Here is a 14410-nt window from a genome sequence, read left to right on the forward strand (position 1 = left end):
ACCACCAAATGCCTTTGGGATATGATGACCCTGGATTTCATTTCTCACTTGCCCTCCTCATATATACATGCTACTCTATCAGTGGTACAGATAATCTCTTCCAAGATAATGTACCTTATGGCTTAACTCATTCCTTCTAACCCTATTATCCACAACAGTCATAGTAATGACGTCTTCTAATTCCATGAGTTATCAAGTTATTTGATTTCTGACTACGGTATAGATGGCTCCCAGTTTTATAGGCTATTATTTGAGATCATATACAATCTGAAGGTCAACAGAATATTTCAACTGAGCACTTGGAGAGTATCTCTACTGACAACATTACTGGTCCATACACTTCCCAACTAGAAGGTTTGCAAACAACTGTATTTTCTCTACCAAAAATATCCTTTCATAAAAATGTTTCCCTGCTACCTACCCCCACACTTCTCTTCATTAACTGCTCAGTAACTGCTCAGTAAACACTTGGGAAAACTATAGTTCACCTCCCAAAAGCCAAGTTATAGTTCAGCAAGTTCAGCACCAATATTAAGTACATGTGGGAAATGGCTTCCTGTTAATAGTTTAATAGTTATAATGAAAAACAGAAGACTGATATCTCTGGGCTTTTGAGATATGGGCCTGCCCTACCCCAGCCCCACCTCCTATGAAGCCTCCTAGTTAGGGGATAGTTTAGACTGGTTATGGTAAAACATTAAAAAATAAATCCTATGGACTACATGTCTTTTTGGTATATTGCTGTATCAGAAAACAATCAGCTTTTAATATAAACGGGTTTTCTACTGAGGCTAAAATACAAATAATTATTAAAGTTAAGATTTTTTCCTATGAGCCATAGCAGTCAAGCAAAGGGGGAATGTTCCTTCCAGGAACACATAATATTCACTAGACTTGGGCAATTTGATTTGAAAATCAAAATTTTATTGAAGAGGATCATGACAGGATGAGAAGTAGGAGGGGCAGTTCTACATAGTTAAGTTCTTGAATTGTTCTCGTTTTCCTCACAGGTGTTAACTAACCGAAGGTACAGGTTTTACCTCTATACCTCTAAAAGGAATAGCAGCAGTATTTGTTCAACATCTCCAAAGAAATATGCAACTATTTCTCTTAGGTCTTACAGTTGTTTTCAAGGCAGGTTAAGTGTCTGCAATGGAAATGCACTGTGTTTACTTTAGAATACAGGTTAGAAATTGGGGAATAACTGGCCTAGGGGGAATATCAACAGCTCAATCTAAAAAAAGCCCTAGATATCTTGGGATGGCTTGCTGTATGAGAGTCGTTGCCAACAAGCTCCATTCACGAGTCTGATGCAATGTCACAACCTAGTTCATTCAGCTTTAGAAAAACTTAAGTATATATCAGAAGTAAATAACTGTTGGGGCCAAGGAACAGAAAATAACAGGATGTTACTAAGAAAAGGAACACCCTCAAGCCTTTGGCCAAACGTGGAAGGTGAACTATCAGAGATTAAATAAATAATGCAAGCTATTATCAAAGGAAGTTAAGCACTTACAATGAATGTGAATAACAGAAATGTGAAATGTTTCAGGGTAGCCTGCAAATAGTAGCATTTAATGAGGAGAATAGATAGGACATAAAAGAAGAGGTATATGAGGAAGATGAACAACAAAAACTAATATGAGAAATTAAGAAATGGGGGTTTAAAGAGATCGGCCTAATACTTAAAAGAGAAAAGACAGTCTAGATCCTAATTAAACAAACATTCGAAACATCCATGTTTTAAAACAAAACTTAAATCTGCTATTTTCTATGCTTTACATATTTTCTTCCCTTAACAATGCTTGAATTTCAGTGCGACTCTTCACCTTTTCCATGAAATATTTTATAGTTACTCAGGCACACACAGGCCTCTCTACTTCATGGCCTCTTTTTGCACTTACAGGTACAATCTTGCTCTTCATTTGCATCGTTTATATATGTCTTATAGCTCAACTAGAGTGTAAATTGAAGTTTATGTCCCCATTTCTTGAATTTGGACTGGCCTTGTGACTGGCTCTAGCCACAAGAATGTGGTAGAACTGATGGTTTGCTAGTTCCAAGCATAGGCTTCAAGGAGTTTGCGCATTTCCTATTGCTTTCTTGGAACTCTGCCAAGATGCCACGTAAATAAGTCTAGGTTAGGTTGTTTGTAAATGAGAGATGAGAGAGAGTAGAAAGGAGTAGCCCTAGCTAAGGCATCCTAGACCAACCAGTTCCTAGCCCATCTAGCAGCAGACCTCAAAGTATGAGTAAGCCCAGCTGAAACTACTCTAAATTGAGAATCTGTAGAAATTTGAGCTTCATACGTGGTTCTTGTTTCAAGCCAACATGTTGTGGGGTAATTTATTATGTAGCAAAGTCACTGAAATAACTGAAACATACATAATGGCTTCATCCTTCAATGTAGTACTTATCACAGTGTGCCTTATACTAGAATCAGGAATTTGCTGGTCATTCCTTTGCTCCCAGAGGGCACAGATTATACTATATTCTTTTGTGTATTCCCACAACACTTAGGTTGTGATTTGTACAAAGTAGGCACTTAGACTTTGTTAAAATAAACTGAAATGAAAATCAAATTCTAGTGTTCATCGGCATTATCTACTTAATGTTTAACCATGGAAGAAAAACACAAACCATGCCACAGTTTAAAGAATAAAGTAAGTACTGAGAATCTACTATGGGTCCTATATTGTAATTCTCAATTATGTACCATTAAAGGTCAGCACTTGGTGTTTATATGCCACTTCAAGATAGCTAATTAAATGAGTCTTTAAGCTATCCTTCTCAAAATTCAGCATTAGCCCAAATTTGGATTTTGATGGAAATATACACATATATTTGATGTTTGCATGGGAAGTCATATTGCAATCCTACTTCTATGAACTTACAAAGACAGAAAACACAAAGTGCTAAAGAAGGGGATTTTGATTTGTACTCTGTAATTCACAATACTATTAATAGTAGGTTTTCCAAACTCAGAAATCTGACAAATGAGGTTTAACTTATTTGTACTTTAACTCTGAAGTGCTACACAAAAACAAAATATCATGAAAGCTTGTATATTCAAAATGTCATCTCTCCTTCTCCAAGAAGTAGAAAAGTGAGAATAGGACAAGTGAAAAAGGATGAATAGTTTTGCTATCAACATCTAATTTGCTTCCCAATGAAATTCTATAGCTTTTAAATGACACTGTTATTATAGTCTATACAAAGATGATTTCATCAAATATTCCATGTTTTGAATATTTTAAAATTATTCATTCAATTGATACTGTCTGAAACTCTCTAATGCAAGAGACTATGAAAGCACGTTCAGAATACACATATAAAGCAGAGAGTCAAATACACTCAATGACAGTAAAAGAATATCCTTGCTGCACTGCACTGGGGGCAGATCCTCTTCTTACATGAGTGTGTACCCTATAATTTACCTTAACTTTAGCTTACCTTAGCTTCTTCCTTTAACTTATGCCATTCCTATTTAATATTTTTATCTTTGGCTTATTAAGGGCATAATGATTAAATCACTTAAGCTAGATAACTCAGGCGGTCAGTTAAAGGTTTAGATAGGTCATTATATAATGAAAGAAAAATCTGTGTTCTTAATAATATGTCTGAAAGAAAAACACAGACCGGTGAGAGTAGTATCCAGTTTTGGTCCATAAAATCAACCCTGTGAGGACTAGATGAGAAATAGGTAACAATGTGACATGTGAAAAAGACTCAAATACTAGCAAATAGGAGGCTCAATAAATGAGGACTAGGAAGCCCATTCCTCTAATTGGGGATGCCCAAATAAAAATATAAAGATTTAAAGGGTTAAGGTTAAGTGAGACAGATTTTAGCCAACTTAAGAAATATCTTTCTAATAGTCATATTGTCGTAAGGTGGAACTTGCTGCTTTGGGGTAGTGGATCCTCCTCAAGGAAGATATTCAATCAAAGTCTGGGGTGTTGTACAGGGATTGAAGTATAAAGCCAAAGGTAATACTACATAATTTTTAAGATTAGCCTCCAATCCCAAAATTCAAAAATTCTACTTTAGAAGCCTAAATGTTTAAGAAAACATAGTCCCAGGTTTTCTGTTTAGAGTTTGAACATCTCTGTAGTTCAGAAGCCTCCTTTTAAAATGATGCTCCTTTAAATAAGTTCTGAGAATGACTAAGACAAACTGCAAAGAGATAAATATTTTCAGCACAGGATGTGGAGAGATCTTCTTTTTCACAATGACTCCACCTACCTGAGGTCTACTAATAATGAGCTACAGACCAAGAACTAAAGAAGTTTTTCAAACAGTCTAGGTTAGAAAAATTATCCCTTTAAGCTGTTTCAGTAGAGACAAGTATAAGTAGAAATTAGGTGACAGAATGAATAGAAAAAGGCATACTCTTTCATTACCAGTAAAATTTTGGATTTTGGGTTTCTACCATTAAAACACTACAAAAGCAACTCTGGGAAGAAAAATGTAATAGAAAATAGGAACTTAAGCATAAATGACAGGGCTCACTGAGAGCTTACAAGTACTTGCACATTCATTCCCGACTCTGATCCACCTTATTTTGGCTGTGCTTTCTAACTTACTCCCTTAGTTAACATTTTCTGTGAACACTAGTTCCTTTCCATAGGGACCAAAACCACAAACTGGAGAGAATAACCATGCTTCCTTCTCATGAATAGTGAGAACGGAAACATTTTTCCTTGGATGTGTTTCTCCAATGAAATTCAATTTCTGCTTTCCAAGAAAAGCCAATTGGGTTAGAAGTTTCTGAGAAGAAGCAGGAGTGTGGGAGGGAATCCAACAGATATCACTTCACATACCCTAAACCAAAATCCCAATCTTTCAATCTTACATCAGTCAAGGGATTAAAGTCTCGGTTGAGTTGCTAAAACTACAGGTGGAAAGTCTTAAGTGTGGGAAGAGATTGTTCCATTTGTGATCAGGCTGGTGAATCCTTAATGTGCAAGAGAACCCCCACCTTGGCCCCCAAATATTAAGTTGACACACGTTTCTGGGACACAGCCTGAATCCTCAAACTTTGGCAGGTCTATAGACACACAATTTTCTGTTTTCTGCTTAACAGTGCTTTCCAGAATTGTCATCAGATGACAGATTACACCACCCATCTACAAGGATTCAGGGGTAGCTCAGGCCATCCATTATGGGTTAAAAGCTGTTCCAGCATGAATCGAATCACAGTGGTAAGGAACTACCGATACAAGGGGTCCTGCAGCTTTAAGAAATACCCTGGGCATCTAAAAGTTTTCAGAATGCAAACTATGTCAGCTCTGAAAACAAGAGGCACTGCATCATTATGGCAGGAGAAACAAAGCCAGCCCCCTTTTTTAAACAGACAAAAAAAAGATTGTTTTAATAGGAAAGAAGCATCAGTCATTGATTCTTACTTCATTCACACTTTCTATCCAACCCCATCCATCTTAAGAGTGAAGAGATGACAGAGCCCAGTTAACTCTCTCCCTCACTGGGCCCCCGCCCACCCTGTTCCCTATATCCAAACCACCAAGACCTACCAACCCGCCCAGTTCAATCTGCAAGAAACAGTCCTATAGAATGACTGGTTCTATCTAATGGGCTTGCCAAAGCTCAGGTATGCCCAAGTACCAGCTTTCATCACATTACTTTAATAGGGTTAGCATGATTGGTCCAGGCCTTTTCTAATCATCTTCAAAAACGACCACTTAGTTACCCATGACTGACCAGATTCTACAAAGGAGGAGGCGGGAAGACTTAAGGCAGCAGGAAAAAGTCAACAAACCAAATCAACAATCCAGAATGTAAAATATTTCATTTTCTTAAATGCTACTGGCCACATTATCTACAAACAAAACTTCTCCAAGCAGGCAGTCTCTGCATCAGTGCACCTGCTTAGCATTGGTTTGCTGAGTTATCTTTTTGCTATGTCTGCAAAAGCCAACAACAGCACAATGGGTCGCATCACTTGAGGGTCACTTGAGTCCCTCTACTCTGGGTCCCTCCTCCCACCGCCGCCTTCCCTTTTACCCACAAAACCTTTAACTCCACCATAGCTAAGGATCCCAGATAGCTAAATAAAAGAGGTGGCCTCAAATACAGGGAAAACCCTTAGGTCTCCAATGTGAATCGCCAATGCCGATCCCCCTCCCTTCCCCTTTTCCTTAAGACCTGATGGTCTTCAGTCACACATCTTAAAAGAAAAACAAAAAACAAAAACACAAAGACTTACTTGTCTCAAGTCGATGAAGGCCAACTGCAGCGTGTCCTCCTGGAACCCAGGCACCGGGCCGGATCTGGCAAACTCTGTGGGAAAGAAAAGAGGATAAAAAGCGCCTTTAACTAACCATGGACAGGGAGATTGGCAGACGGATGACAGGGAAGACAAGAGAAGCTGGGGGAGAGGAGGACCAAGCTTCTAAGGAGTCATGTCTCTCTCCCTTCAGCTTCTTTGTTTGCCCTTCAAAATTCGTGTCATCAAAACACCATTAATTCCAGCATCCTGACAGCAAGGAAACTGTACTAATTCGACCTGAAATTTATTCCCATGAGCTGCGCTGGGCTTCAGAGTATTTGTTTTGTGAATGGACAAACAACTTGCAAAGGAGGAGGGAGTGGGGGAGAGAAAAAAGTTTTTCCTCTCAACACAATAAAATCTTCAGCTGTGAAACTCTTTTCAGTTCCGAAAGCTATTTATATTTTAGATCGCTGAAGGAATTTTCTAATTTCACGCTTGTCACCTCATTCCCCAAGCATTTATCAAAAAATATTCCCTGCCACATCATTAATTATTCCCTCACTGATTATTTGTATTATCTCATGACTGCATTATTGCCCGCCTCCCCCCTCCGACCCACACACACATACACACACACCCCAGAAGCAGAGGCTATCCCAATCCATGGCTTGGCTTTTGAGCAAAGGAATATTTACAGATATGAAAAGGTCCATCTGAATAAATCTCACTGCAAAACTTAGGGAACATTTGCACGTGTCTGTCCTTCTAGCGTATTCTTTGTCCTTGACTTCTACTTCCATTCCACTCTCAAAAATTCTTTCTTCTTCCTCTACCCCAATTTAATCTTAGCCTGAAGAGACTACATGAATACTATCTGCAATTTACAGTGGCGCCTTGGGTACATGCTCAGTTTATGACTCTGGCTTCTATGTCGTTAACAAGAAGATGGCTGTACAGGGATATAGGGACAAAAACTAGTAACACTTAAGAATGTCAAATTTTACTGTCCCTGAGCCCTGCTTATTATGAAATCAAAAGGTCTTAAGTTCCCTATACACACACACACACATGCACATACACACACATGCCAAATTCAAAAGTTGGGCAGTTAGACTATTCTTCAATTCTTTCTATGAAGCCCACAGCCAATCTCCTATTTACCTCAAAAACAACTCAAGTGTCTGTTCAAAGCAAATATGAAAAGGAATGTTTTCCTTCAAATTATATTTCTATCCAGGACTGAATTTAAGAAACTATACAGAGTTGGTATCATATTCTTCTTTTGGAATCAATAAAATCTATCAAGATATTTGCATATATGTCTAGAAAATTACTTCCAACAACTAGTGGCTGGATAGATTCAAATGGTAATTTGTGAACAAGGTTAGGAACTTCTGTTCTTTAAAAATATTTTCCATTTGGGGGCTTCTCAGACATAGCATTTCATAAAACCCTTGCCCCACTTTTAAAAATAATGCTAATGACTTAGTTTGCAGGAATTATGAGAACATTACACAAAATGAAATTTAAAGCAATTTATTAAACTAATTAAAATATAGCACAGATGTATTAAACAACAATATACACAATTCTTACTGTAGACATTTAAAATTAAAAATGCCTCTTTTTTTATTTTAATGAGATAAACTATATGGCATGCTTAGCAGTACTAAAGCTTCTACTTGCTTTGGTAAGAAAATTCAAATGCCATACATAAATTAATTCTGTCGTATATTGCCCAAGTGATAAAACTTTTTTAAAAGAGTAAAATGCTGGCCAGGCACGGTGGCCCACGCCTATAATCCCAGCACTTTGGGAGGCCGAGGCGAGTGAATCACCTGAGATCAGGAGTTTGCGACCAGCCTGACTAATGTGTTGAAATCCCGTCTCTACTAAATACAAACAAATTAGCCAGGCATGGTGACACATGCCTGTAATCTGAGCTACTTGGGAGGCTGATACAGGAGAATCACTTGTACCTAGGAGGCGGAGGTTGCAGTGAGCTGAGATCGCGTCATTGCACTCCGGCCTGGGCAACAAGAACCAAACTCAGTCTCAAAAAAAAAAAAAAAAAAAAAGTAAAATTCTAAAACTGTATGATGATTTTATGAAGGCTATGTTAATAAAAAGCTTGATATAATCCATTGTTTATATCTACAATAGCCAATATCTGTGATAACCTTGTATACAGGAGCTATTCGAGTTAAATGTACAATTTTCCCATACTATGCTCCTGTTAATAGCAATTCTTTGAATTACAGCCACAGCTATTCTTTTTGACTGCTTGGATTGTTAGGTGGTCAGCTAAAATTAGCTTCCCATACTTGATAGTTTCTCCCAAGGATGATGAATTGTCACACTTGGCACTGCATAACTCAAGTCTATGCTGTATCACTCGAAGCATCTGAAGACTTCTCTGTCAGTACAAACCCTACTTGTGTCAAAATGGCAGCAATTATCAAGATGTTCTGCCATCCTATATATGTCCAACTCAACGGAATCACCCGTCTGAATGCTTGGAAGCAGGCTACACATTCTTGAATTTCCTTATTGGGCATGCTCCCTCGGGCTAATAGATTAAGCTGATGAAACAATTTAGGAATCTGGATGTGATACGCATTTAGTTCTCAGAGTCACTTTATTGACCTCATTTTTATGACACACTGAATCTTCCAGGTTCCCAAAGGATATAATGACCTTTTAGGCTTGATTGCCCCTTTTATAAATCAAGGAATCAAAGAATGACAGTTGCATCAGGTATGACAAAGTAAAGAAATTAATTTTCACATATAGCTTATGGAAATGTCTAATGAGTATATATTCAACCTCATATTTGTATTTTTTCTCATTGCTTTATGTATATAATTCTTGTCTTCTCACATAGATAGCAAACTCCTTAGGGATAAAGACCATTTCACAAAACCAAATATCCACTCAAAATAGTAGATGTTCAACCAATATTGTGTTTTAATTAAATAAGTTACACAAATAGCAAGATTCATTGGTCACATGTGCTCTTCACTGCCAATGAAAATCTCTGGATTGTAATAGGTAAGGGGTCCTTAATCTGAGTATCAATAAACAGGCTTTAGGAATTCATGAGCTCCCTAAAATTATATGCACATTGATTAAAGGGATGGGCTTTGGAGCAATAAAAATCAGAATTTGAATCCCAGCTTTCCACTTAGTAACTCTATGGACTTACACAATTTACTTAACCTCTTTACACTTCAGTATCTTTATCTAAAAAATAAGGATAATAGAACATTCCTTATAGTGCTGCTATGAGGATTAAACAGAATAACACATGTGAAGCAGTTGGCAGAGTGCCTAGCATATCATAATTGAGTATCATTATAATTAGTTTTTTAGTGTAAATATGAATTTCTCTGCAAAGAAGGTTCATAGCTTACACTGAATTCTCAGAGGGTTGGTAGCTCAAAAAAGGTTAAGAAACACTGTTCTATATCAAGGACAAAACATAAGAAAAAAATTCAGCGATGGCTCAGTGATGAATTAGTGAGTTGGCATTGCTAATTTATTTATAGGCACTATTTAATTACTTCCTTTAAAGGAAATTGATATTATTAACTACTAGTGTTCTAGCTACAGCATAGTAATTTTCATTAGTATTTTTTAAAAATTTAATAAATGTATAAAATAGGTATTTTGTAACTTTGTGACTCAATATACCCTCAGAAATATGATTAACTTTTAAAATATATTAAAAATGTTAATAGCATTAGAAAGTGCGAATATTTTTTAAAATAAAGGAGAATTTGTATACACTCTAATTTCAACTATATAAAATATAATGTGCATAGAAAACATGATAGTAAGCACTCACGTCATAATGTTACCCTAGGCTGCTACAGAGAGGAAGGTTATGAGGGTTTGTTTTTCTTTTTCATATTTTATAAACTTTAAAAAGAAATACAGAACACTTTTATAACCTGAGAGAAGGAAATGGAAGAACACACACAAATACATACACATTATGTAGTGGAGCTCATATTGCAGTACTTTCCCTAGTAACAAGAAATATAATTTGTTCAAGATTTAGCATTACTGGCAACTAGGATCAGTCTGTAAACCCAAATTCTCAGATGCTACTTGATAGAAAGAAGAGGAAAACTACCACATGAGAGAGGGGCAAGAGGTTCCCAGTCTCTTGTAATATGCTGATGCATCCTCAAATTGATTATATGTACACACAAGAAGCCTCTCTTTAGAGCTTTTAATTAAAATTGTCCTTCTCTGACATAATAAGAAAGAGAAATACATGCAATATTGGCCAAGTGAAACCAACGGATACATAGGTCACAATGGAAATTCCCTTTCTGGACTTATCTTGCAATCCAGAATTTTTAGTAGGTTTTCAGTATCTAAGTGATCCAAGCCAGTACCAGAGATTCTGAAGCACTGGCAAGGAAATCAAGGTACTTGCTCCACTCAACGCAGAACCAAACCCTACCTTTGACCAATTCATGTTACTGAGAGACTGAATCAAAGTTCAATGAGACTAGCAAGATGGCTTCTTCTTGGGAAACTTGTTCAAGATAGAAGAGCCTCCAACAGGTACCAACCCATTCTCCAAGAAAGCTTGGCTCTTCCCAGTAGTTCTGCCCTGCTCCTGTTCAATCATGCATGGTAGAAACTCACAGAATCAAAGCTGATATCAGAAACTGACTCCAAGATACCATTTGCAAATGTGCAAAATCTTTCAATGAGGAAACTGCCAATTCATTTGAAATTTATAAAGGAAATATTTTCACTTAAAAAGTTAAAAAGAGGTATACAAAATTGCAGGAAAGAAGGCATATTGTCAGTAAATGAATCAGAGGAGAAAGAAAATCACTAATATACTTTACTTGCCAAATATCTAACTCTTCATATTCTCATACACACAAAAATCTATGAGATATGGTAGTCATTTTTAAAAACTATCAATTTTTCAAAAATATGCTATAATTTTATATTTCTAATAATCTTCACATTATAATGAAGTTACCAGAAGGAGAAAAGGAAGGATTCCACCCATTTCAAAATGCTTTCTAGACTTCTTGTAGGCCGATCTTAAAATTAACAAATTCTGTCACTTAGTCAAGGGGAAAGAAACAAATTAACTTTAATTTGGTACATTCACACTTGGCTGAAGAAAGCAACATATATAAAAGAGCACAGAATACTAAATTAGAATAAAATGGTAGAGTGAGAGTTAGGAGGGGCCTTGAGAAGTCAAAATAACTGCATTAGTCTATAATCTATATATGTAGATAGGACATTTGGGAGTTTATCAAAAGAAGGCTGTGAGAAAAAATATAAAGTTAATTTTTCTAAATCTTTGCAAAATGCCATAGAACAAGAAGAGTTTTCAAAGTAAGATGAACAAGGTAAAATGTATTTCAGAAAAGCAAAACTAGCACAATGTCTGGCAAGTATGTAAAATAGCAATTTTGGGAGAAAAAATAACTTGTTCAAATAGGAGGAAGGTGGAAAGACAATCTGCAAAATGTTAACAAGAGGTTCCTAGATAACATCAGTATACTATTGTTTCCAGTAAACTTCCAGTTTAGACAATGGACACGATAGCATCACCTGCTCTTGCTGAATGGATTAGGGATTTGGTTTTGGCCAAAATGCCAGAGAATTAGGGGAAAAAAGCATAAAAGCCTAAGCTATACTAGCTACTTGTTTATAGCTTAAGATCATGTTAGGTCACATGTGTTTTTTTCGTGGGAATGAAAAAATAAGAGCTGTTGTTGCTGTATTAACATAATGGTTTCCTGGTATCTAGCTCCCTGGAGCAACAGATGAAGGGTATGCTAGACTATGAAGTGTCTAGGGAAGCCAAGCCTTCTTGCATCACATCACAGTGGTTCCACTAAGCTAATTACAGAAAGGAGTTGATGTACTCCATAGGGAATCCAATTCAGATCCTACTGGTCAGAGACAGGACGGCCAGAAGATAAGGAAGTAAGAACAAAGGGAGAACAATGTCAAGGAGAGAGAAAAGGAGGAGGAGGTGGAGGTGGAAGGGAAAAGCTCCTTGGAGATTCATCTGAGTATACTTGTCTAAGTGTGCTTGTATGGACATGTAATCATACAAAATAGATACCATTAATTATCTAGGGTAAGACTGTATGATGTAAATTATTCTTTGCCTTTTTGTATTTTAAATATGAAACTCACTAGATCTCCAACTTCGAGAAAGACAAGGGGCTGTAGGACATTGTGCCTATAATGAACAATACTGTATTGTATATTGTACACCTAAAAATTTAAGAGGGCAGATGTCATATACGTGTTCTTACCACAATTTTAAAAAGAATAATATGCACAAATCATGTCTGACAAAGGACTTGTATCCAGAACATGTAATACATTACTACAATAGACTCGTGTTAGCCTTAAGGACACAACAGACTGATAATGAAAGGATGAAGAAAGACATTCCATGGTAATGATAATTAGAAGTTTTGTCTTATATCAGACAAAATACACACTTTTTGGTAAAAATCTGTCACAAAAGACAAAGAAGGTAATGATATAATGATAAAGGAATCAATTCATCAGGAGGATATGGACCTAAAATTGGAACACTTAATACATGAAGCAAATATTAACAGAGCAGAAAGGAGAAATACAGCAATATGATGACAGGGGACTTCAATACCACATTTTTAACAGTGGATAGATCATCCAGACAGAAAAGCAATAAGAAAACATCAGATTTGAACAACACTATAGACCAAATGAACCTACCAAATACATAAGAACATTCCACCCAACGGTAGTAGAATATATATTTTTCTCAAGTGCTCAGAGAACATTCTACAGGATAGGTCATATGCTGAGTCACAAAACATGTCTTAACAAATTTAACATGACTGTAATCATCTTCAGTACCTTTTCTGAGCATAGTGGTATATAAAACCAGAAATCAATAATAAGAAGTTATAAAAACTCAGAAATATGTGGAAATTAAACAACACCCTTCTAAATAACCAATGGGTCAAATAAGAAATTAAAAAGGGAACAAAAATATATTGAGACAAATAAAAACAGAAACACAATATATCAAAACTTATGGGATGCATAAAAAGCAATTTTAAGAGGGAAGTTTATTTTTATTAGAATTTATTAGGTATCAGAATTATAGATATTTATTAATACCTACATTAAGGAAAATAAAAGTTCTCAAATCAACAACCTAACTTCACACATCAAGGAACTACAAAAAGAACAAACTAAGCACAAAATTAGAAGGAAGAAAATGATAAAATCAGAGCATAATAAATGAAATAGAGACTAGAAAAAATAGAAAAGACCAATAAAACTAAGAGTTAGCTTTCTTGAAAAGATAAAATTTACAAGCCCTTAGCTTGAGCAAAGGACCTAAATAGACATTTTTCCAAAAAAGACATACAAATGACTATTGGGTATATGAAATAGTGCTCAAAATCACAAGTCATCACAGAAATGCAAATCAAACCACAATAAGATAAACCATCCTACAACTTATAAGGATGGCTATCATCAAAAATACAAGCCATAACAAACACTGGTGAGGGTGTGGAAAAAAGAAATCCTTGTATACTGTTATTGGGAATGTAAATAAGTGCAGCCATTTTGGTAAAGAGAATGAAGGTTCCTCAGAATATTAAAATGAGTCAGGTGTAGTTGCTTCTGTCATCCCAGCTACTCAGAATGCTGAGGTGGGAGGATTGCTTGAGGATAAGACCAGCCTGGGCAATATAGCGAGACACTGTGTCTCTGAAAATATTAACAACAACAACAAAAAAACCAAAACCAAAAAACAATGAAAAGAAAAATAATTAAAACTATAGTTACCGTATGATGATCCAGTAATCCCACTTCTGGGTATATAGCCAAAGGAAATGAAATCAGTATCTCAAAGAGATATCTGCCCTCCCGTGTTCCCTACAGCATTTATATTCATACTCACATTAGCCATGAAAGCAACTTAAGTGCCCATTAATGGTCAATGGAGAAAGAAAATGTTGTATATACACAATGGAATACTATTAAGCCTAGTGTGGGGAATCTTTTACCTCCTTGGTTAACTTCTAAATACTAAATTTTAGATTAATAATTTTTCTAATGTATTATTCTCTTAAATAAAAAACAAAAAGAAGGCTGGGCACGGTGGCTTAC

The 14410-nt window shown here is 36.1% G+C and overlaps 1 protein-coding gene across 5 annotated transcripts in view; it reads right to left on the bottom strand.

Moving 5' to 3' along the window:
* EXOC6B (exocyst complex component 6B) overlaps positions 1-14410 on the bottom strand; it is a 703452-nt gene that overhangs the window by 164708 nt on the left and 524334 nt on the right. For all 5 annotated transcript variants that reach the window (XM_007970248.3, XM_073023072.1, XM_007970245.3 and 2 more), the window contains one exon: positions 6227-6300. In XM_007970248.3, the coding sequence (XP_007968439.1) occupies positions 6227-6300 (74 nt within the window). The remainder of the gene's footprint in view (positions 1-6226; positions 6301-14410) is intronic.

Source organism: Chlorocebus sabaeus, chromosome 14 (assembly GCF_047675955.1).
Source record: "Chlorocebus sabaeus isolate Y175 chromosome 14, mChlSab1.0.hap1, whole genome shotgun sequence".
Taxonomy (NCBI): domain Eukaryota; kingdom Metazoa; phylum Chordata; class Mammalia; order Primates; family Cercopithecidae; genus Chlorocebus; species Chlorocebus sabaeus.